The sequence below is a fragment of the Dipteris shenzhenensis genome, chromosome 28 (assembly GCF_047967505.1).
Source record: "Dipteris shenzhenensis isolate YYH24624 ecotype China chromosome 28, Dip_SZ_1.0, whole genome shotgun sequence".
Classification (NCBI taxonomy): domain Eukaryota; kingdom Viridiplantae; phylum Streptophyta; class Polypodiopsida; order Gleicheniales; family Dipteridaceae; genus Dipteris; species Dipteris shenzhenensis.
Genome location: NC_141623.1, coordinates 5,214,850 through 5,238,851, shown reverse-complemented (window position 1 = coordinate 5,238,851; position 24,002 = coordinate 5,214,850). Strand labels below are relative to the sequence as shown.

The window sequence follows — 24,002 nt, the reverse complement described above, 5'->3', positions numbered from 1 at the left end:
ACCTTCGATTGGCGAGTAGGGGAGAAGCGGAGGTGTCTGTACCTCCATCGACGCTTCTCTAGTTCAGCATGTGTTTGGTTCTTGCACTTTGATCCCAGGACGTGCGCTTTGGGTGGGCTTGCATATTGAGGGATCCCGCATCGGCATCCTCAATATCTACGCTCCGATTGATCTCAGACGTAGATCCGTTTTTTGAGATCCTTGACAGACCTATTACCAAAGATGGACTCTTGGATTGTAGGAGGGGACTTCAACAACCTTGAGACCTTAGAGGATCAGCAGGGAAGGGGCCCAGAGTTCCTCGGTATAGCTCAGGCAGAGCAGGCAGATTGGGACTCCTTCCTCTTTGCATTTGGAGGCCGGGACAGCTGGAGGGAGCCTTCCTTTCGCAGATGGCCTGGGAGTCTGGACTTCTCTTGGGGTTACAGGAGGGAGGGATGCAGACTCCTGGAGAGACTGGACCGTTTCTATGTCAGTGATTGGGCGCTTGGCAGAGGAGGAGAGTCAGGAGTGGTTCCAGGGATGACACTTTCAGACCATGCCCCAGTCATCCTAGTCCTGGACTCGGCCTCTCAGTCCTCACCTCCACGTTCATGCCGGTATCCCAGGTTCCATATACACCAGAGCAGCGGTTCACAACAGGATTGTGGACCTATGGGAGCAGGAGTGGGACCCTACCAGGGATATGGCAGCACAGGTAGCGCAGGCACTTGATGAGTCTAGCCGCATTTGCCAGCAGGAGGCGATTCAGGTCAGACAGCGGTGTTGGGCGCGAGAGAGGGGTCTCAGACGTGACCTCGCCTCGATTCAGAGGATGCAGCAGTCTTCTCCAGGCTCTGAGGAGCTCAGACAGCAGGAGGTTCGGGCCCGGGCCATGCTAGAGGAGATCACCCAGCGTCGCTCAGAGTTTTCATTTCATGCTTCCAAGTCCTTCTGGGCTAGGAAAGGCGACAGGATGTGCAGGGAGTTCTTCAGGACTCATGGACAGAGGTCAGCAGGAGAACAGCTACCTTCTCTTAGGGCGCAGGATGGTAGTGTCAGGACAGATCCAGATGAGGTCCGGGACTTAGCGACAGACTTCTACAGATCTTTATTCCAGCAGGAGCCCCCAGACCCTCGTGGTCGCATTTGCAGGGAGGAGGTGTGGAGATCTACACCGAGACTCGTGCAGCATGAGCGATGCCCTTCTCGCACCCTTCACAGTTGCGGAGATGCAGGATGCGGTGAGTGCTATTGATGGGTAGAAATGCCCAGGTGAGGATGGCCTCTCTAGAGCTTTCTTCTCCACCTTTTGGGAGCAGATCCACCGGCCCTTGCTTGCAGCCTTCCAGCACATCTTCTCCAGCGGGCAGATGCCGGGCAGATGCCAGAGAGCCTTGCAACAGGCCTGATTTGCCTCATCCCCAAAGGGGGGGACCGCCAGGAGATCAGACAGTGGCGCCCAATCACCCTCCTCCCGACCGCCTACAAAATCCTCGCCAAGATGATCAGCAGTCACATCCGCCCCTTGCTACACGATCTGATTCACGACACCCAGACTGGTTTTGTCCAAGATCGCAGCATCTTGGACAACATCTTCACTTTCTCAGAGGCGACGGAATGGGCCCAGCACAGTGGACAACACCTTGCCATACTCCTTCTCGACTTTGAGAAGGCGTACGACAGGATAGACTGGTCTTTCTTGGAAGGTTCCTTCGCTCGGTTCGGTTTCCCGGACGAGTGGATTAGAGGTATTGCTAGCCTTTACAGATCGGCCTCCAGTCGGGTTATCATTAGCGGCAGGATGGGGGAGAGATTCACACTTGAGCGCTCGGTACGTCAGGGCTGTCCATTAGCGCCTTACCTCTTCCTATTTTTTGCGGAGGCCATGACACACTTCCTTCGAGCTCGCACCACTGGTCTTCGCGGGATGCGTCTCCCTATTTGAGAGGATGCCGAGCTGTTGGACTCCGAGTATGCAGACGACATAGCCCTATACGTGCAGGATGATGTCGAGTCACTGGAGCATGTGAGACTGTCCCTAGAGATGTTTTGCCTTGCGGCTGGAGCAAAAATCAACTGGCATAAGTCAGTTGGTTTTCTTACGGATCCGGGAGCCAGCTCACAGTGGGGTATTTTCCTGGGGTTTCGTTGGATCCCTAGAGGACAGACGACACGTTACCTGGGATTCCAGGTAGGTCTGGACTTCACACCGGCTCAGCAGTTCTTGCCGGTCCTAGCCTCCATACGACGGAAGCTTGCTTTGTGGAGCACGGCTCGACTTTCCTTGGCAGGCAGGGCCCTTGTGGTGGCAGCTCTGCAATGAACCACCAAATTGAGACCTAGTAGCTTTATGTTGACCGTTACTCCAGCACCACCTGAGGAGTGTTGGGAATTACGCCTGCCCTGTGCACGAAAATGATACGTGGCAAAGATCGGTGTGTGTTAGTTGCACATGCACAGTTGTGGTTGGTTATGGAGCCTACATATTGGTGGGCAGTCCCTTTCATTTTCATCTCCTCCAGGCCCCTGTTGGAGTGGCTTCACAGACTGCTGTGATGGTAGCGCTGTAACTACCGTTGCCATGTGTGCTTACCTGACTGGCTGCAGGATTTCTGACATGATATCAGATCCTGGTTGTAGGTTGATCCTGGGCACAGCAGATGCAGTCAAGCATGAGGGGGTACTGAGGCTCGCCTTCTGGTTATAACAGCAGTTGTTTCCAGCATAATGTTGGTTCCTCAGCATCTGTTGGAGAGTTAACCTTGCTCTCCCAGCTAGTTCCTGGTTCCTGAATCCTAACCAACAAACACGTTTGATCCTGCTGAAGGATGAATTCAGACTTGATTTCTTTAAAGCTAATAACAAAATTTCCCACAGAACACATTCAATCTTGGATTTCGACAGTTGTTGAAAAGCAATGGCAAGAGGTCCCCTGGCCTATGCCGCTGCAATGTTTTCTACCAGCTAAATTGTTGCAGGACTCATGACCCAAGCTACATATTAACATGGGTTGAGACTCAGCGATGTAAGGCTGGTACTACTCACTATGTTGCATGGGGACTAGCCTTGTGTGAGGTTGACATCTGTCGCATACTCAGGGCACATGGGGTGGTTTGTGGAGGGGGGGCGGAGGGGGGGGGAGGGGGCAGGGGCTGTGAGTGAGAGAGAGAGAGAGAGAGAGGCAAACGTGAGGAAAACCAAACCGCAAATGAAGTGATGCATATATTTTTAGCATTTGCCTGCCTAAGGTGACTTCGCCAGCTCTCTTTTAGTCTAGTTCATGTTTGAGTATTCTCTCTCCCTGCAGCTAAGTTCAATTCTGCTTTAGTCTGTACTTGAGCTCCTCTCTCTCTCTCTCTCTCTCTCTCTCTCTCTACCTCAATCCTATCAAGGTCCTCTCCCATGTGAGCATCTGCATACACGTTTGCCATCATGACATATGCAGCAGGAACACTTTCATCTAGTCTCACAACATTTTCAAAGGCATGCCTTCCAATTTCAATATTTTTCCACCTTTGACAAGCACACAATAGGGTCAACCATACAACCACATTAGGGTGAAAAGGCATCTTCTCCACCATTGCTAATGCCTCATGCAATTGGCCTGCACGGCCAAAGAGATCAACCATACAGGCACAATGCTCAATAGTGGGAATAATTCCATACTCTTTGCTCATCGCCTGAAAGTATTGCTGGCCCTTACTGACTAGACCAGCATGATTGCAAACAGTGAGAACATTAAGAAAAGTGATCTGATCTGGCTGTATGCCCTCATGCCTCATTCTCTCAAGCAAAAAAATGGCAAGTTCACTCTCTCCATGGTGGGCATATCCTGCAACCAAAACATTCCACGGTACAACATCCTTTGTAGGCGAGGCATCAAACAAATGTTGGGCATCGCTCATGCTACCACATTTAGCATAAATGTCAATAAGGCTATTTGCCACAATCACAGAGGGTGCAAAACCAACCCTTTTAATGTGAGAATGGAGTATCTTTGCAGTTTCTAGAGCTGCTGTGTTGCTACATACTTTCAGGATCGCAACAAAGGTTAAACTATCTGGTAAAAGACCTTGGTCTTGCATTTGTGCATAAAGTCTAAATGCCTGCTCACTTTCTTCTTGCCTGGCATACCCGTGGATCATGGTATTCCATGAAACCACATCACAATGATGCAATTCGTCAAATACACACCGTGCATTCTCCAGGCTCCCACATTTCGAGTACATATCCACCAAGGTGTTGCCCACAAAGACATCTGATTCAAAGCCGCTCTTTATTATTTGGGAGTGGATGGTCCTACCTTTCTCTAGGCATCCTGTTGTCTCGAACTTGTCACCATCTTGTTTCCCCTCTGCCAGTCCAGCCAGGCTACCGCAAGCCTTCAATGCACCCACAAAGGTTCGGTCATTGGAATGGACACCTTCCTGGTGCATCTGTTCATACAAATCCAAAGCCAGCACACCCTGTTGCTGATTGGCATAGCCCAAGATCATGGCGTTCCAGGAAACAACATCAACATGTGACGATTCATCAAAAATACGACGTGCATCTTCCAAGCTCCCACATTTTACGTACATATCCACCAAGGTGGTTGCCACATATACATCTGACTCAAAGCCACTTGTCACGATTTGGGAGTTGATGGCTCTGCCTTTCTCTAGGCAACGTTTTTCCACAGGTCCCTGCTCAACTTGCTTCCCCTCTTTCAGACCTGATAGGCTACTGCAAGCCTTTAGTACCCCAACAAAGGTTCGGTCATTTGGTTCCACACCTTCCTGGTACATCTGTAAGTACAACTTCAAAGCCTGTACACCCTTTTCCTGCTGGACATACCCTAGGATCATCACATTCCAAGAAAACATATTGCGATGAGGCACTTCATCAAAGACACGGCATGCATCCTCCATGCTCTGACATTTTACATACAAATCCACCAGAGTAGTTCCCACAAATACATCTGACTCAAAGCCACTCTTTACTACTTCGGAGTGGATGGCTCTACCTGTCTCCAAGCATCCGGTCTTCAGAAATGTCCCATTGACTTGCTTCCCCTGTTCGAGTGCTGCCAGGCTATTGCAAGCCTGCAATGCAGCAGCAAAGGTTCGATCATCCGGTTTCACTCCTTCCTGGTACATCCATGCGTACAAGTCCAAAGCCCATGCACCCTCTTCTTGCTGGACATAGCCGAGAATCATGGCGTTCCAAGAAACTACATTACGATGAGGCAATTCCTCAAAGACATGCCGTGCATCCTCAAGGTTCCCACATTTCGCATACATATCCACTAAGGTATTTCCCACGAAAACATCTGACTCAAAAGCACTCTCTACTACTTGGGAATGGATTGCTCTCCCTTTCTGTAGGATTCGTACTTTTCCAAGTTTCTCATCAGATTGCTTCCCCTCTTCCTGTACCGCCAGGCTACTGCAAGCCTTCAATGCCCCAACAAAAGTTCGGTCATTCCATTTAACATGTTCTCGATGCATACACGCATACAAATCCAAAGCCTGTGCACCACCTTCCTTCTGGGCATACCCCAAGATCATGGCATTCCAAGAAACCACATTGCGATGAGGCAATTCCTCAAAAACACAATGTGCATCCTCCAAAGTCCCACATTTTGCATACATGTCCACTAAGGAGGTGCCCACAAAAATGTCTGCCTCAAATCCACTCTTTACCAAATGGAAATGGATAGCTCTACCTTTCTCTAAGCAGCCTGTTAACTCAAATTTCTTATCGTCCTGCTTTCTCTCTTTGAGAGCTGCCAGGCTACTACAAGCCTTCAATACACCAACAAAGGTTCGGTCACTGGGTTGGACACCTTCTTGGTGCATCCTTGCATACAACTCCAAAGCCCTCAAACCCTCATGCTGATTGGCATAGCCAAGAATCATAATGTTCCATGAGACGACTTTGCGCTTTGGCATGTTGTCAAATATATGGTGAGCATCCAACATGTTTCCACGCCTAACGTACATTTGCATCAAATTGTTTGTCTGGAACACTGGAAGATCACTTAAATCTTCCGCATTATGGGCACGCATTTTCTCACCCTTCAACTGCGACAGCCACTTGTATTGTACGGGCAGCCTCGACTGTGGGCGCATAACCAATCAGAGAGCAGCCTTTAACACGACAAGATCCGCTGACCCAGAAAAAAACAGAACTGTTCGAAAACAAGCAAGTGGAGAACAGAAAGTCGCAATCACGCCTAAGAGAAACAAAGTGGAGCGCATCTGTCCAGTATTAGAACGCAGTGCGAGTCTAATATAACCGTAAACGATACTTCAGGTTGGGTGGCCTGCATTCTCGTTTGCTCGTGCCGAATCCCAGCGTAACTGGATTGATTTTTGAACCGGTTTCTAAGATGGTGCAACTCCGTTTTTGAGCAAATGGTCTTATTGTGAAGACCCTCGTATAACCTTTGCCTTTTTACTTGGACAGCTCACTAGAGCTTCTATCTATACTACCTTATTTTCAAAGAACTAGATCTGGGCAGGTAGCTGTATTGAAGTAGAATATATATAAATGAATTTAGTGCTTCCTAAAAATTGTTGAATAATATTTTCCATTTTGACTTAATTTTTAAAGTTAATTTAGAACATAGATTTATGTAAACTTGCGATTTGAGAAGAATTAATTATGATATCAAGAAGAGCACTATAATAGTAAAAATATTTGAAATACACTACATAAGAGTAACAATACATGTAAATTTATGTAGTATACTTAAAAGTGGTTATCATTGGATTTGTTTTAAATGGAGTTATATATCACTAAGAACATGACGTATTTAAAAGCACTTTTTAATAATAGTTCATACATGAAATATTTTTTATTTTTTTGAAAAAATTAGTAATGCTTTGAAAACGATTTTTTAGAAAGTAATTTTTTATTGTAGATGCTGGATTTCCACTGAGGTTATTGTAGCCATATTTCGAGTCGGTTGTGTTGAGTTCTCTTATGAATTTCTCTTCGAGTGTATCCGCTTTTCTTTTTATGTTTGTAGTGGCTAGGATTTCTGTTTTGAAGTTCGAGTGGAACGGTTTGTACCTGTTAACATCATGTTTCAATTTTAATGGAGGATTGGTTTGGTGTTGTGCTATCCGTTTTTCAAGATTTCTAGTTTGTCCAATATATTGTTTTTCTTTAGCAATACATAGAATAGAATATATGTAATATGGGCCTTTTGTGCCTTTTTCTTTGTCTTCTTCGCGATTTCCTATTTGAAATAGCAAAATGAAGTACGATGAGTTTTTTAATGTACGTTAGAAGATGAAGTTTGTATGTATTTTAAGATATTGAGTCAATAATGTACCTGTAGGTGGCTGAAATATATTGTTCTTTGGTGGAGTTGTGAAAAACTCAAAGTGTTTGCCATATGCTTCTTTTGCAAAATTCAAATCAATAATGGAAGTTATACCTTCTATGGTAAATGGCAATTCTTTTGCTTTTTTTTAATCATCTGTTTGAAACATATTGTTGAACTCTTCTAGTATGACATTTCCAGTCTTATGATCTATTTTGAGAAGTTCGGCTAAGCTTACATTGTAGAGCCATAGTGTAGAAGTTCAATTCCTTCTGAGTGCTTATCTATTATAGCTTGTGCTTCTGTTCTCAACATCATTGGAGTAATGATATCATCCTCTTTTGTGATTTTTCGAATTATGTACTTAGTTAGACCTGCATTATGTTTGAATTAATATTATGTATATGTTATTTATTGTATTTTTAAAATGAAAAGTTTAATCATTTTTTATGAATAATTTTGGATTACTAACTGCTTGCTCTCATTTCTTTGTCCCCATGTTCTGCCTTCCATTGTTGTACTTCATGTTGATTGTTATCCATGAAATTCCTAAGGTCTTGTAGTGTGTTCCATCCATAAATGTATTCATTTGGTTCCTTTCCAACCATGTTTGCGAGACGCATTTGAGCTGTATACAAGAAATAATTTTGTCCCTTTGTTCTTTTTGTTGATTTCTCTTGATCTTGTTGAGCCAATCGGGCTTTACTTTTGAATTGATTAAAGATCTGTGAAATAGTAATCTATTATAAATTAGAATATAAACTAATGGAAAGAAATACTACAATGCGTAATATTGAAAACGTACCTCGTCTGATGTTTCCATATTTTATTGTTGGTTGTTCTTCAAATGAGTTTTTTGATAGATCCTGCATATTATTTTGTATATCAAAAGTTTCTTTTAATTTGATGCTCATTGAATTTCTTATGTAGTATGAGCTCATTATAGTATCGTGTGTCATTTTATTGGGTACACAGTATAGTTATGTCCTTGTCAATGAAACCGTTTGCTTCACTATTACTTATGATTAAATTACCTATGTAATATTGAATCTCTTCTATGGTTCATTGTCTTATTCTGATTATGTTTAAGAATTCTACGTATGTTAGATCTTCTAGGTGACGTATTGATGTGTGAAGGAATGAAAAGGTTGCAGTTGTCCAAAAACCCGAGTTTCCAATATAGCATTTTTTACAAAATTCATTTTCTTGCACCTTGCATTTACATACTGGGGGCAATTGGGACATATCTCTGAATAAGAGCATTTTTTTATTTTTAAAAGGCTGCAAGATTGTTTGCTTGCAAATTTTGCACAACTGTCTGATTACTGTGTTTAATGTTTGGCATGTCATCATTGAGATCTCATCAATTATTATGATTTCTACATTTTGCAATTCTATGTATCATTCATCTGACACTGGTAAGGAGGCACAAAACATATCGTGTCTCTTTGGTAGAGCAAACTGATAATGGACAGTAGTTGCTAATCGACTTATTCTCATTGCAGTTGCTCTTGTTGTTGCTGCTAGAACAAAGGATTTTCCTTGTTTTACATAATTATAAGTAATGTACTTGATCATAAATGTCTTTCCTAAACCAGAAGTACCACAAATGACATGAAGTCCTATGGGTGATCCATTAATCTTTTCGTAAATTCCTTGTTGTTCAGAAGAAAGAGTTGCATTTTCGAAGTCCTTGATCTTGTTTATCATTTGAAGTAATTTTGTGCATGCTATATTATGTATATTGGTATCTTCATGAAGGTCGGTTGAAGCCATGAAGGAGTTTTGAATAACACGTAATGGGTTTTTTTGGAGTATCATGTTTGTTAGTTGGTGGCGATTTTGATCAATTAGCAAGTGCACTTTGCAATATTGATAGATCAGAGATTCGATGTCTTCTTCTGTTTTTTCGAGTTCTCGGATATGGCATTCTAAGAAGTAAGATTTTGTATGATTGTTTTGATGGATATACATAATTTCCGAAAGAATCTACAATAGTTATGTTATCTTTGTTTTTTTTCTTTGACTTTTGGACATTGTATTGTTTCGAGAATTCATAGGTCAAATTTCCCATGACACTTAGATGACCACAATATATATCTATAGGATGCATTACAGAAACACAATGTTCACGAAGGTATTTTTGGCACATAAATGGGGGAGAGGAGTCAATGAAATGCACAGCTTTGCTTCTTTGAATGGTAGATATTTGTAAGCATGACAATGCTGCCTCTGTTGGAGATGTTGGCTTTGAAAGAATGTATGCAGATATCATTTTTAACTTAATTGGATCTAGATTATCTAGTCCTAGAAGTTTTGCATCACCAAGATTCAAGTTCATGTGTCCCATGGGTTCGGTTTTCATAGCATATTTTAGAAGGTAATATGATAGGCCTGTGTTGGTTATTTATATGTGCTTGCCACAAGAGTAATATTCCTACATGGTATGGAATGACATTACGATGTTCTAGGGATGGACGGAATTAGATCCATATTTGTGTGAGAGGACCTAAAGTAGGTTTAGTTTCTAAATGTATAGGATATGGAAATCCATATGTGCATTTGTGGTTTGTGCTTGAGTCAAATAGATTGCATGTTGGCCTACATGTGTGGATTTGTTTTCTCTTTACCATATAGTTAAGCTTTCTTTGAATTGAATTCTCTGGCCAGTTATTAAAATCTTTTATGTAAGGGATATATGCATCTATTTGGTTTGATACGATCTCGATGTCTTGTTCATCTACCCATAGCATTATGTGTGCATGCATAGATCCTCGATTTTGTACCTCATATCTTATGATGTGATGGTTGACTCTACCTAGTAGTCCTTTATCACACAGAATATATCTTGCTAAGAATTGTTGTAGTTTAACATGGAAGAGCACTACGCATTCAACTAGACAATCTCTCCATGTGAAGTTCTTATTGAATTGTTTAGCAATGGTTTCTATTTGATCGATTTCACACCATCTCGTGGTTGATACCTCATCTACAGTAAGTGTAAGGAATATATTGGAAAGGCCCCATGTGTTAACCATTGCCATTAGATCTTTTAAGTTTCTACGGTGCCATGAAGGAGATCCAGGAATAGAACTTGGTATTTGAAACTTAAGAATACGTCTAATTATCTCTTGTTCAGATATTCTTGGATCTTGTCGCCTTTGTTGGTCAATATCTCTTTGTAATACTGTAGTTTGAGTAGAATTTGTCATTATAATAGATTGACGTATTTGGTACATCAATAACAAGTATGGTTTGTAAAGAGTGAACATGGAGAATTTCATTTATCACTTTTTATATATATGGTAGCAATTTGAATTTGAGATATAGCACTTTTGAATTTCGTACAAAGCATTTTGCATTAACAATTAGCACTTAATCATTGAGCAACTAGCATTTTTGCATTTAGCATATAGCTCTTTGTATCCAACACATAAACAAATAAACTTAACCACACATTTGTGTGGGGGGAGAGTCGGCACATTTCCTCTCCAAAAATTATAAGACCAAGGAATGCGCCCTTCCTTGGGTTCATATCATTTTGCATTTTGCATTAACATATATTTTTTTGCATTTTTTTGGTAGCTATTTGAATTTGGGACATAGCATTTTCATTTATCACTTTTTATTTTTATGGTAGCAATTTGAATTTAAGATATAGCACTATCAATTTCGTTTATAGCATTTTGCATTAAGAATCAACACTTATCATTGAGCAACTAGCATTTTTGCATTTAGCATATAGCGCTTTGTATCCAACACATAAACAAATAACACATTCGTGTGGGGGGAGAATCGACACATTTCCTCTCCAAAAATTATAAGACCAAGGAACGTGCCCTTCCTTGGGTTCATATCATTTTGCATTTTGCACATAGTATTTTGCATATAGCATTTTGCAATTTGAGTTTGGGATATAGAACATTGCATTTTGCATTTTGCACATGGTAGTTTGTTTTTAGAAATGTATAATTTTGTATTTTGTACATAGTATTTTACATATAGCACATAGAATTTGCTCACTAGTATTTTTGCATTAGCACATAGCACTTTGTATCCAACACATAAACAAATAAACTTAACCACACATTCGTGTGGGGGGAGAGTTGGCACATTTCCTCTCCAAAAATTATAAGACCAAGGAACGTGCCCTTCCTTGGGTTCATATCATTTTGCATTTTGCACTCAGTATTTTGCATATAGCATGAACAATTTGAGTTTGGGATATAGAACATAGCACTTTGCATTTTGCACATGGTACTTTGCGTTTAGGAATGTATGATTTTGTATTTTGCACACAGTATTTTGTATATAGCATGTAGCAATTTGAGTTTGCGATATAGAACTTTGCATTTAGTATATAGTAATTTTCATTTAGGTATTAATGTTAAAATGGCTAACATGCCATATCAACATCTTGGGTGGTTCTCGTTCTAGGTATATATGCAGTGAGCTATATGGTGTGTTGACTTTGTATGGTTTCAAGCTTTAGAAGAGGAGCTAGGAATGAGGGGGGGCTTTCCCACACCTAGGTTAGACGGGCACCGGAAGAATGGGCTTGTGAGGAATGAAGGCTTCTGTCTTCTTGAAAGCTTTTATGATGAGATCCATTTGTTGAGGGATACGAAATCAGATCTTGGCAAGTACGGAGGAATTGTGAGTGGTCCAAGGTTGCAAAGAATGTGCTTAAGGAGCTACAAACTAGAAACCCTTGTCATATACATATATTGGATGGGCACAATTAGATTGGCTTTGCAAGCAATTATGATTGCTATCCTGAAAGCTTGAATGAGGAAATCCTTGTTTAGTTCTTAGAGTGAGCGTGTGCATCAGTAGCATGGATATCTGGATAACAGAAAAGCATGGATATCTGGATAATAGATATCTAGATAGCTGTGGAGGGAAACAGGTCTTTTGTGTGTTTCTGTGATATATATGGGACTCCAAAGCATAGTAGGTAAATTGTTACAGTTTGGGCGAGTGATACACGACCCCACTCCAATATTGTTTGTGTTTGTAGCACAATTTCAAATTTCTGGTCATTAAGAGCGAGCTTCTTTGGAAAACAGACTTGAGGTTAACTCTTAGCCCACAATTAAGGCTGGCTATGGGGATGGGAAAAGGCCTCCCATTGGGGCCATGTACAGTTCCTAAGGGCTGGGCAAAGACCAACACAAGGAGCAACATTGAGTGGGGAGGCTGATCCATTTATATGATTGTCCCAGCCTTCTGTTAGTTGGCAACAATGGGATTATAGTGTAGCTCCAGTGTATTATGATTGTTGTATGAGCGTTTAGCCTCTTTGATAGGGCATTAGGAGTGGAGATACAGCTTGGATGATGTATTATGTTTCCAATATGGTATCTATATATCGAATGTTGCATAAGCTATCTCAAAGATGAGAACTGAATGTGCTTAAGGCATCTAATTGATAGTCTGATCTAATTGATAATGCTGGTGCTGCTCCTTTCTGCACCTCAAAGGCTGCTCCAAATATGATATTATGAGGGCATAAGGCCCTCCCTTTAATAGGGGATGAGCCCTCCAAAACTGGCTGACCATTAGGAGGATTTGTACCGACCCCCCCTAACCGACTTTATGCAAGTAGCTCTATATAAGGGCCCTTTGATGGCCCTCTTGAACTGCTGCCAGGCCCCAAGAGCAGCCCTCATTGGGCCCCACCCGTGGGCACATCAATGGCTAGGTGGTTGGCCCACCATAGTCTCCACCTCTGCCCCTTTGCTGCACCTCATTGCAGGGTCTCCTTCACGCCATGGAACTACTCTACCAACCGCAATATGGCCTGCTTACATCATCCATACCTCTATTGATGTCATCGCCATGTGGAAGCCCTGTTTCTCCTATGCAATCACGTCCTCTCTCCATGTGGATAGCATCTGGATCTCCTTCTGCAAGATCTTCCCCCCAAGAAGCCCTTCCATTGCCAGGTATCTCTTCATATGTGCTGCTCACATGATAGCCATCATGCTGTCCATGTGGCAACCCTTTCTTTTCACTCTTTTCAATAATACATGATCTAGTGAGTCCCTTGAAAGTCCAGAATTTATGCCTGTGCATCCTTGGTCCTAAAATTGAGGACCCCAGAAGTAGAACCACCCCATGCTGCATGTGCCTTTGGATGTCCTCATATAGTATCTAAGAATGGTGATACTTGCCCTCTCCATGTAGAAGTCCTAGCGTAGTCAGACATCTGTGGAGGGATGCACGACTGGTTATTCATCTGCTTGCCATAGGGGTTCTTGATTGTGTGTGCCACAATATGTATTCACCAGGTTTTAGACTCGATTGTGGATCCACCTTCCTATTTCTTTTGGTTAGTGGCTCATAGTGGCCTCCAAATAGGTCCATCGCTAGAGTAGATGAGGAGGGATGACACATGCCACTTCTATACAATAGGAGTGGCTGAGGATCATTACGAGGATGGCCGAGGATATGGTAGCTTGGCCAGGCAACATATCTTCTCTATAGCGATGGTCTCCCTTGCAAACCTGTGGATGCAGAGAAAACTACAAACCAAAGATTCAAATTTGTATGCCACCCTCACGGGTTTCGATGCAGTACTATGTGATCCGATATGGATTGCTAGGGATAGCTCTATGCTCACTACAAGCGTTCCAGGACAGATTTGGATGCCTATTTCTTGGAGTGATTAAACTTGGTGTGGGTGTTCCTAGAGTAGAGGCAACTCCCCTGAGGCCAACTTATCAGAATTTGGAGAAGAAATGCTGCTGGTTGCTAGAAAATGCAAATTTCTGCAGGTTGAAATTCGCTCACAGCTCCTCCAAACAATCTCAAATCACCACCAGACTTCGGGAGCAACCTCAAGATCTTAGGGCAAACAGATCAAGCCAAGAATGACTGAATTTGGTGTAGGAAAATAGTAGATCTTCTCTTTCTTGCACCTGAGAGAAAATCCCTTCAATGTTGACTCAATCCTCCACCATTTTAGGATTCTCATACATAGAAATGATCAGGGAAGCAAGGGCTATCCACTCCTACAAAAAGCCCAAATGTTGAGCGCAGAAAAAAGGGTGCAATAGGATGGCCGACTAGCCTCATTTTGGATGATAGCGGAGGGTTGTTAGGCATTATGGGAGCTGTGTGTACGGGCAGTATGGTTGCACAGTGGAATGACAAGCTATTGTATGCACTGTACGAACTGCAGGGAGCCCTTGGTTGGATCATAGGTAGCATGACCGTATGAAATTCATAGGCTAACTGTGTGTGTGTGTGTGTGTGTATAGGCCAACACACAAAGCAGTTCCATTTGGTGCTCTACAAGCTAAAAGTGTACGGACTATACGGACAATCGGTATGCTAATATTAACTATTGGCCAAATGGCTAGGTTGTATGGAATTGTAGGCAGATGGTATACCAAGCTGAGTACCACTTGTAGCTATACGTGTTGTATGTATAATCCTTTATAATGCAGGACTTACAGCTTACACAATCCTTGTACGGGAGCTGTCCGTGGTTGGCTATACAAATATGCACTGATGTGGCAGCATAGGAGTACCTTCTCCTTTGGTTGTGACTGGTTTGGATGGGCCTAGTTGGCTGGTAGCTCCCATGCTCATAGGGGTTCATGATTGTGTTTATAGCAGCTCATGGGTTTGGATGCAATCCATTACCTTCCGGTTTACTGTCCTTCATTTCTTGATGCTTGGCATCCCATTTTTTGTCCTCTTTCTTGCTGTCCTTGAAACCCAAATTCTCTCTTGCATCCAAGCATTGGCTATCTTTGCATTCTCAATCAATTGAGTCATGGAACCAACCTTGGTTTTGATGCAATAGTCACACAACTCACTTGGTAATCCACAATAGTACCTCTATATTTGCTCTTTCAAAGATACATGCCTATAAGAGATCAATGGTAGCAACACATCCCAAAACCTTTGAGTATAATCCTCAAGATTCTTGTTGTTTTTATATGACAAGTCATGCCAATGTGAGAGTACTTCCACCTCAAAAGTTGGAGTAAGCTAGGTAGAGGAAAATACTTGTTTAAATTCCATCCAAGTGAAAGGAGCATCTCCTTGAAGCATTAGGTTGGTATATCACCTAAGTGCATTGCCTTTCAAGAAAGTGGCAACCTTCCTGATCTTAGATGCTTACGTAAACAAACCACCCATCAAACTATTGAAGAAATGTGATGGCTTTGTACCTGTCTTGTACTTCATTATATGACTCAAACTTTACATGAGAACCACCATCCTTGAATTCCTTATAAACACTGGACGTTGGTTGTCCAAATGGTGACTGTACATTTAGGCATGGAAGCAAGTACTGTGGGTCGCATACATGGCTCCAGTGTCCTTTGTATTGTTTCCATTGCATCTATGTCCCATGTCAGACCCAAAATCTGTGGATTCTATCTAGTTTGAGCTTGGCAATGCTTCAACGGAGGCATGTCCTGCACAGATGTCAAGTCCTTTTTGTTATGAGCTGAGCTCGATGCTTGACACATGATAAAGCTATGGACCCTTAGTGTTGGATGCCCTCTGCATGGCTGATGCAGTCATTATATTCTTGGAAGCTTGCATTGAATGCCCTCTGCATGGCTGATGCAGTAAATCAGTCCAAAACCATTAAATAGGATTTCTCCTCATCAAAGACAAATCCTTGCACAGAGGAGAGATTTTCCTTACTGCTCATGTCTGATTCCATGAGCACTCAATTCTCTGAGACTGGCTTACCACCTCCTAACATAACTTTTGTAAGCAAAGATCCAACAAAAGGGAATCCTCGCTGCATTGAAGCAATATATGTAATAGGCAAGGGTCAATTGGCCATCAAGCTCTCCACAAATTGTGAGATTTTGTTCTGATTCCATTCCTCAATTTTCTTGACGATCAACAAATGAAACATGGGCAACATGATAGTTGCTATGTGGGCACCAGGGACTGCACAAAGACTGGCAGATGACTGCAACTTTACAGGAGTACCTTGGGGCAGTGAAAGACATCAATGCAAAGCTATCAGGTTCATGTTAGAGGTTTGCAAGTAGACTGCAGCACCCATGATATGTTGGGAGCTACAAAGGTAGCAAAGTAGAGATGTCTATTCTAGGACAAAAAGCGGCAAGCAGGTCTGCAAACTTGCCCAGCATCCTGGGCATTTATGGGGATGTTCTATAGTAAAAGAGTCCATAGTCCATTGCTCTCCTCTCTTTCCCTGTTTAGAAATGTGATTCCTCTCATAGAGAGAGGCAATGCGTAGCCCATGATGGCACCATTGTCTGACTAATGGTTTCAATGCAAGCTATTGAAAGTTGCCTACTTTGATTGATAACAGCTCAATAGATACTAACCTAGACACGATGGGTTTGACATCATCCATATTAAAATCTTCTTGCTCGTCTCTTGCAACATGTACTACCCCTTCATGTTTGGCTATGGCTACAAGGGTGAATTGCCCATCAAGCTCTCCACAAAATGTGAGATCCAGATCTGAGTCAATTCCATTCCTTTTGTTGAATGTAGGAGGCCGTGCACCATGATCGTTCTCCTACTCAACATCCTTTTCTTCTTCATTTGCAAGACTCCTCATGCTTTAGCTCACTTGAGTTGCCCTTGCCCTGTGCCTCACCGAACTCTTTGTTGTCTTGTTGCTGCATGAACTATTTTGTCATTCTTGTCTTACATAGTCTATCTTGGTAACCTCGATGAGGAAAGGAGTACTAAAAAATGGTGAAATCATGGTAACGACAAAAAGAAACCCACAACCAGAACATCAAGACTCTGCATTCAATCGCCTCCGAAGCGTAAAGATTCCAACCCAATCGGGAGACTGCCCTATATACATTAAATATTGCAAAGTGACTCTGCTCATAGTTGATGCGAAGTTCAAAGGATGCTTTATGGGGATGTCAAGAAAACTCTTTGCAAAGAGTATAGACCTGCTAATGAAGAAAATGCAAGCTCACACTTTATGCATAGCAATCGACCAAGAATAAAGGGTAGCACAGGAAGCACTGCTTGTCACTGTTCAAATCCATTTGGAAGTAGTCGCTTAGTGGGGATAGCAACAACCCCCTCCATCATCAACGTATTGCACAACGTAGGCAAGGAAATCCTTTGGGCAGTTTGATGATCAAATAAGTGCATGAAACTGTGTTTGGGCAGGTTGCTTCTAGGAGCTCTTTGATTTAATCTATGAAGGATAAAGCATGGAGCCTTAGTGAAAGTTTCGGCATAGCGGATTGTTGGCCATTCCAACAAATAGCATCCCTAGCCACATTCAAGCTGCTCTTTGGATTCCTCAATAGCTGAGGTAGAGTAGACACAAAGACAGATACAGAGACCTATCCTTTGGCTACCTCAATAGCTAAGATCCTCCAAATCTAGAGTTTATATGACTAACCTTGTTTTTCCCTCACCAATAGTGACCTCCATCAAATTCTTCGAGAAATACATGGTCAGATTGCAAGAAAGGGGTTGGAAAGGGATCCATTTGTTGGCACACTTTGGTCGACATGTATGGCAAATGTGGCTACCTTGCAAAAATAAGGGAAGAGATTGATAAGATTCCAGTTCAAAGTGTGGTCTTTGGAGGGCACTAATTGTGGGATATGCCCATTTGTCAATATGTATGCAAAATGTGGCGTGCTTGCAACATCAAAAGAAGCGTGTGACAAGCTTAATTACAGGGTATCCTAAACGTGGGCTTGGTGACAAAGCACTGTGCTATTTCAAACAGATGCAAATGGATGGTGTTTCTTTGGATGCTGTCACCTTTGTTTGAATCTTGAAAGCTTATGCCAGCATAGGAGCCATAGACAATGGCTGAAAAATGCATGGGACAATTTCCAAAAAGGGGCTGGATGCTATGACATTTGCTTGAAGCTTGAAAGCTTGTGGCAATGTAGGAGCGATAGAAAAGGGTTGAGAAATACATGCTTAGATCATCAAGAATGGGTGGGAAGGAGATCCTTTTCTTTGGAGCACCTTGGTCAATACGTATGCAAAATAGGACTTTCTTGTAGAAGCACAAGTAGTCTTCTTTGACAGGCTTCTAGTTCAAAATGTGGCCTCGTGCAATGCAAATAATTGCAGGATATGCAGAATATGAAAGTGTTATGAATGGTTCCAACAAGAAACTGTATTTATGAATGCTATAATCCCAAGCCTATTTCAATTGGTGCCAAAGTTCGAACTCCCACCATACACTCAACTGCACGCGGCATCTCACCATTGGTTCGCTATGACTAGATCGCTCGCCTGTGTCTTTGCATGGGCTATGTCATGTAGCCATGGATAGGGCACCCAGTTAGATGCTTGCTGGTATCACACCGATCGGCCGAATAGGTGGCTAAGGCAGCCGCGTGGAGAAAACAGAGGAGTCATGCACAGGGCATGGGCCTATGGCGACAACACACGTGGAAAATGCGGGTGGGGTAGGCATGCGAAAGGAATTTCACTTCTCCAAGCTGGGCCGCCTTCACTTAGTCTTGCCCGTGGCACGTGGCAGGCCAAAAATGAACTCCATAGCAATGCTTTGCCATGATCTATCCGGAATAGGGAGTGGCTGTAATAGCCCAAGTGGTTTCTGCCTATCATACTTCACTTTTTGACAGATGATGCATGTCCTGACGTACAACATCACGTCGCAAAGCTGGCTAGTAAAAGAAGTGCTTGACAGCCTTCATAGTTGCATCTATTCCCCTGTGTCTTGCATAAGGCAGAACGTGACTTCCAGCCATAACCTTGGCCCTCAACTGCTTCGTGACACACAAAACGACCATGCATCAACAGAAAACCATCTCGAAGAGCATAATGATCATTCCTTTGTCCCTCAGACAACTGATCATATATTCTTGCAAAGTCATCATCCGTAGCATATTGCTCTTTCATGGCATCTAATTCATCATGATAGGCAATAGAAACTCTAGAAACCTGTGGTTTCTTTGATATGGCATCTGGCACTGGCCTCTCGGATAGTGCATCAACAACTACATTTTTATTTCCAGGTACAAACGAACCTGTTGAACTGCGATACTAATTTAATTCTGATATCATTAAAAAGGGCAACATTTTGCTGCATCATCGTAGTCGGCACTCGTCATGTCTATCCCTCGAGAAGTCAGGATGGTGTTGTTCGTAGCAACTGGGCAGGGTTGCCACATGAAGCGATGGGCAAAAGAAGATTGCGAGTCACATAGATTGTGACCACACAACACAAGCATATAAGTGATCAATTTCTGCTGAGGTTTTATTGGTAGTGGTATGCTTTGCTTAGAACGTATTTGGGTCGATGTCAACTTGGTCTTGTTGACTGTGCTCAGGGAGCCAAGGAAACGGGCGAGCAATGCAAAAGGCAGAGATGAGGTGTTTCAACGACTAGATGACAAGTCCGAGGATGTTTTCAAGGCTTTCATCTTGGACCAAAAAGCTAGGATTTGATAGCCTCTCTCACCTCCTGATTGCTGAGGAAATCGCAAAAACGAAACCGCGATGCTAAGTACTAAGCTGTCATGATCATAGATGAATTAAACACCAGGCATACAAGAAAAGAGCTTGAAGTTGCGATGGTTACCTTTACAAATCTTGCAATGGGACCAATCCGAGCACTACAAGCTTCTCGATCAATCCTGTGATCCTGTTACAAGCGTTAATATCCCGTCAATATTGAGATGGATTGATCATTATATAGATTTAGAGGGAATCAAAAGCCCTCATGCTTTCCAAAAGAGCTTGAAGTTGCGATGGTTACCTTTACAAATCTTGCAATGGGACCAATCCGAGCACTACAAGCTTCTCGATCAATCCTGTGATCCCGTTACAAGCGTTAATATCCCGTCAATATTGAGATGGATTGATCATTATATAGATTTAGAGGGAATCAAAAGGCCTCATGCTTTCCAAAAAGCATGCTTTTCATCACGCATATGATCGCTTACAATAATTAGGAAAAGCTTATATCATGACTGAAAAGATTTTCAAAGCAAATGAACGGCCTAGATTTATAACACGTGGCTCAACGAGAGTTCAAGAAACCTAAACTTCCCCCTGGCTGCCTATTGTAATGGCCTAGATTTATAGCATGTGGCTCGACGAGAGTTCACGAAACCTAAACTTCCCCCTAGGTTGCCTATTGTAAAGATAAGCAAGGAACTTGATGTTGGTCGCCTCTCATAATCAATGGTTGAAGCATATTGACATGTGGATTGATGAGGGCAATGACACTTGGCCTCATAATCCCTTTCGTGCCCGGAACGCCCTCCCCCTCCCCTAACCCATTCCCCCATATGGGGGTCTTAGAGTGCTGTCCCACACTACCATGGGCGTTGGCATTTTGGCTAGCCAAGCCTACGCTGCTCAAAACTCTCAAAAAGTTTTGAGTCGCGTGATGCTTGCAACGCTAATTTAGGACTCGCGGGAACATACTCATGTTTTGGCTGTGATCTTTAAAGTTTGTGGTTATACAAACCATATAAACTAGTTCAGCCAGTTATGTTTTGGTCGTCTTCTCTGTGCGGCTGCATACCTTGTTATTCTTATTCGTATACGCTCTGAATTTGGGTGAAGACAGAGAGAGAGAGAGAGAGAGAGAGAGAGAGAGAGAGAGAGAGAGAGGGGGGGTTGCGTGTGGAGGCGGCAAATGGGCCACCTCGTCTTCTCCTTCCCCACGAGTCTTCCATTGTCCTGTCAATATGGATCCAGGTTTTGGAGGGTTTGCTTCAACATTTCACATCTGCCCCCATCCCTCCCTCCCTTCCCTCCCTCCCTCCCTCCCTCTTCCTTTTCTCTCACGAACTGCTTCGTTTGACCTCTCCTCGTCTCCACAGTTGCTCCTCCTTTTGTCTGTCTTCGGCCTTGACCTCCTCATATGTACACTCCAACAATTCATCCACCCATCTCTTCGCCACCTGTGAATTCAGAGAGCAGCCATACGCTTTTGTCACCCTGCACAGCAGGAGCCACTGTGCTATTAGAACCGCAAAGTGCTTGCAATCGCCAGCCATGGGTCCGGCTCCCACTTCCCTCGATGACGTGATTATGGAGATGGTGCGATTGCAGAGAGGCCTGCCTCCTCGCCCAACATTTCCGGAGCTAGAGCTTGCTCTTTCCACCATCAACAACGTTAACGATGCTCTTGCAGCTAAAGAAGTAGAGCTTCTTCAAGAGCCTAGACCTGTTGATGTTCTCCCTAGCGTGTTTGATTCTCTTCAAGAGATGCGAAGGGAAATTCTACTAGAGCAAGCTCAAGAGCAAAAACGCTCAGCCGAAGCCGTTATACTGTTGGAACAACGACACCGCCGCTACGATGGCTGGATTCAGCAAGCGTACAATGCGCTTGCCCCTCTCTCTCACAATGGTTCCTCGACGTTGCCACAGCAGGAGGACCAAAAGCAAAGTCTTCTTCCGCCTAAGGTTGCTGAAAGAAGGACTGCAAAAACTGGCTCCGAGATCGAATGGGACTTGCTCACTTCAGAGGGTTCTGTTACCTCAGCCAGTCAGCTCTCATCGGCAGCAGAAGATACTATGGACAAGTCGCCCTATAAGTCGTCGACATCTGCGAGAGTTGACTCCTTTTCGAGCTTGGCTCGATCATCCTCGTGGTCCTCACTTAGAGGAGAGGCGCAAGTCACGCAACCAAAGCTTACAAATCGAGGTGCCTGCTCTCTGTGAACCTTCAAGGTTTTCCAATTGTTCTCGGTTCCTATTTTGCTCATCGATAATTTTGTCTCTATTCGACCGATCTCGCTTCGAGGTTTTATAAGCTCTCCCTCTGTGTGTAGTTTTTTTTTTCTTTTTGGGGGAGTCGGGGGGGTTCGTTTGCAAATACAACCGATGGTGTGAGCGCGTTGAAACCCTTCTCAATTCCTTTGATTTCACCCTTCTGTGCAGAAGAAAATGCTTCGAAGACCACCTTGGCTTTGCTGCCCGACGGCAAGAATCTTCAAGCCACCGTCAATGTGTTCAGTATGCTGGATTTGGCTGCGAAACGAAAGCAAAAGAGTTTAGACCTCCATGGTGCTTTTCTCAAGGAAATTGAATGGGTTCCTGAATCTCTTGGCCGGTTGACTTGGCTTACTGATCTTAATTTATCTGGGAACCGGTTAACCGTTCTTCCCGATGCAGTAGGAGATCTTTGCCATCTCATCAACTTAGATGTGAGCGCCAATCAACTTATAGCTATTCCAGAATCAATAGGACGACTTACGTGCCTAGAGATTCTCAGCATTGAAAAGAACAAGATTGATGAGCTCCCATGGACCATTGGACAGTGCACGGCTTTGGTTGAACTCAACGCGGGGTTTAATCAGCTTAAGGCTTTGCCAGAAGCTACTGGAAAGCTCAGCCGGCTGCGCTGCCTGTATGTACATCTCAATTCATTGAAAAGCTTTCCAACAACTATAGCATTCATGACGAGCTTGACAGACCTGGATGCCCACTTTAATCAATTAGAGTCCATTCCGGAAAGCCTGTGCCGGGTGACCACTCTAACAATATTAAACGTAGCATCGAATTTTACAGACTTGAAGGAATTGCCTCAAGAAATTGGGAAGTTGCAGAAGTTGAAGGTGTTAAATATCAGCTTCAACCACCTCACCGTCCTACCTGATTCTTTTGCAATGCTGACAAATCTGCAAGAGCTTGATCTTGAAGGAAACCCTTTGCGCATACCACCCTTGCATGTTGCTGAGCAAGGGAAGGAGGTAATTTTTTGAACCCTCAGCCAAAAGCTTATGCATTTGGTTTCATTGTGTGCATAAGCACAAGCATGGAGCTTCTTTTTGTGGGCATTCCAAGTCATGTGCGTGTGCTTTGTGCAGGCAGTACTCAAGTATATGGCTGATTACATGGCAACAAAGGAGAATGGGAGGAGCAAGAAACGGAAAGGAACTATACTCTCAAGACTACTTTTTACTTGTGGTAAACCTTGCACAGATGAAGATGAATTCATGGCATAATGCTCATCCACGTGACAACAATGTACGAACCACTTTCTGCTTTGGGCAGCAGGCATGATGGTCATTCTATGCATTGACCCTGGAAATGCTACAATGGGAATCAACACCGGGCTGAACGTACAAAGTCCAAGGCTGTGAATTACAGAACAGGGAGCCATCAGACATGTGCCTAAATGGTTGGCATTATCACGCTATCAAGTTTGACGTAGGAATGTGTAATGTGTTGTAATGAAGTAATCAATTGTGCTGCTTCATTGGTGTTTAGTTTTGCAACACCTGTGTGCGTTCTTGAAGTTTGAAATATAGAACAAATTGTTGGTGCTGCCTGACCAACTGCTTTCGGCTTCATGATGTTTCATCAGGAGTCTGTCCACATAATGAAGGGGAACTACAAGGTTATGCTTGTATAGCTATGACTATTGTCAAGTTAGTGTAATAATAACTGGCTGGAAAGTATGGTTGCCATCTTTAAAGATTATGGTATCACTTTGATTTACTAATCTTCTCTTGTAGTACACTGGCACATCCAGGAAAATGTCTTTAACAATAAAAGGTTACTACAATGTGGAGAACAGAGAAGTTTGATACCAAACCTGGGATCTTTTTCCATTAAAACTGACTGTTAATATCCATAATGGAAGTGAAAACAAGAAAACTGTTGATTGGTCTGTATGAGAGAGGCATCAAAAGTTCTGAAGGGTAGTGATTGCATTCTGCAACTTTTATATGCACGTTTCTTACTTATGTTGCAACGCATTGATAATGTA

At 43.0% G+C, this 24,002-nt stretch overlaps 2 protein-coding genes across 2 annotated transcripts; one reads left to right on the top strand and one right to left on the bottom strand.

Moving 5' to 3' along the window:
* Window positions 1–2,683: 2,683 nt before the first annotated feature.
* Window positions 2,684–6,095, bottom strand: LOC147883080 (pentatricopeptide repeat-containing protein At3g16610-like). The gene is made up of 3 exons (XM_087399243.1): window positions 5,028–6,095; window positions 3,360–4,895; window positions 2,684–2,770 (listed from the first exon to the last, which is right to left on the bottom strand). Exons 1-3 carry the CDS (start codon window positions 6,093–6,095, stop codon window positions 2,684–2,686), a joined length of 2,691 nt encoding a protein of 896 aa, XP_087255369.1.
* A 14,825-nt stretch (window positions 6,096–20,920) lies between these two features.
* PIRL4 (plant intracellular ras group-related LRR 4) lies at window positions 20,921–23,779 on the top strand. The gene is made up of 3 exons (XM_087399910.1): window positions 20,921–21,932; window positions 22,169–22,980; window positions 23,098–23,779. The coding sequence occupies exons 1-3, from the start codon at window positions 21,281–21,283 to the stop codon at window positions 23,233–23,235; spliced, it is 1,602 nt and encodes a 533-aa protein (XP_087256036.1). The 5' UTR covers window positions 20,921–21,280; the 3' UTR covers window positions 23,236–23,779.
* The last annotated feature ends 223 nt before the right edge of the window (window positions 23,780–24,002 follow it).

Excerpts from the sequence above, each read along its gene's own strand:
- LOC147883080 (XM_087399243.1), bottom strand. The coding sequence starts at position 6,095 with ATGCGCCCACAGTCGAGGCTGCCCGTACAATACAAGTGGCTGTCGCAG. Across the intron at positions 4,896-5,027 it reads CACTCGAACAGGGGAAGCAA|AGCATGGAGGATGCATGCCG; the intron begins GTCAATGGGACA and ends GTAAAATGTCAG. Across the intron at positions 2,771-3,359 it reads AGGACCTTGATAGGATTGAG|GAACCAGGAACTAGCTGGGA; the intron begins GTAGAGAGAGAG and ends GTTAGGATTCAG.
- PIRL4 (XM_087399910.1), top strand. The coding sequence starts at position 21,281 with ATGGGTCCGGCTCCCACTTCCCTCGATGACGTGATTATGGAGATGGTG. Across the intron at positions 21,933-22,168 it reads ACCAAAGCTTACAAATCGAG|AAGAAAATGCTTCGAAGACC; the intron begins GTGCCTGCTCTC and ends CCTTCTGTGCAG. Across the intron at positions 22,981-23,097 it reads TTGCTGAGCAAGGGAAGGAG|GCAGTACTCAAGTATATGGC; the intron begins GTAATTTTTTGA and ends TGCTTTGTGCAG.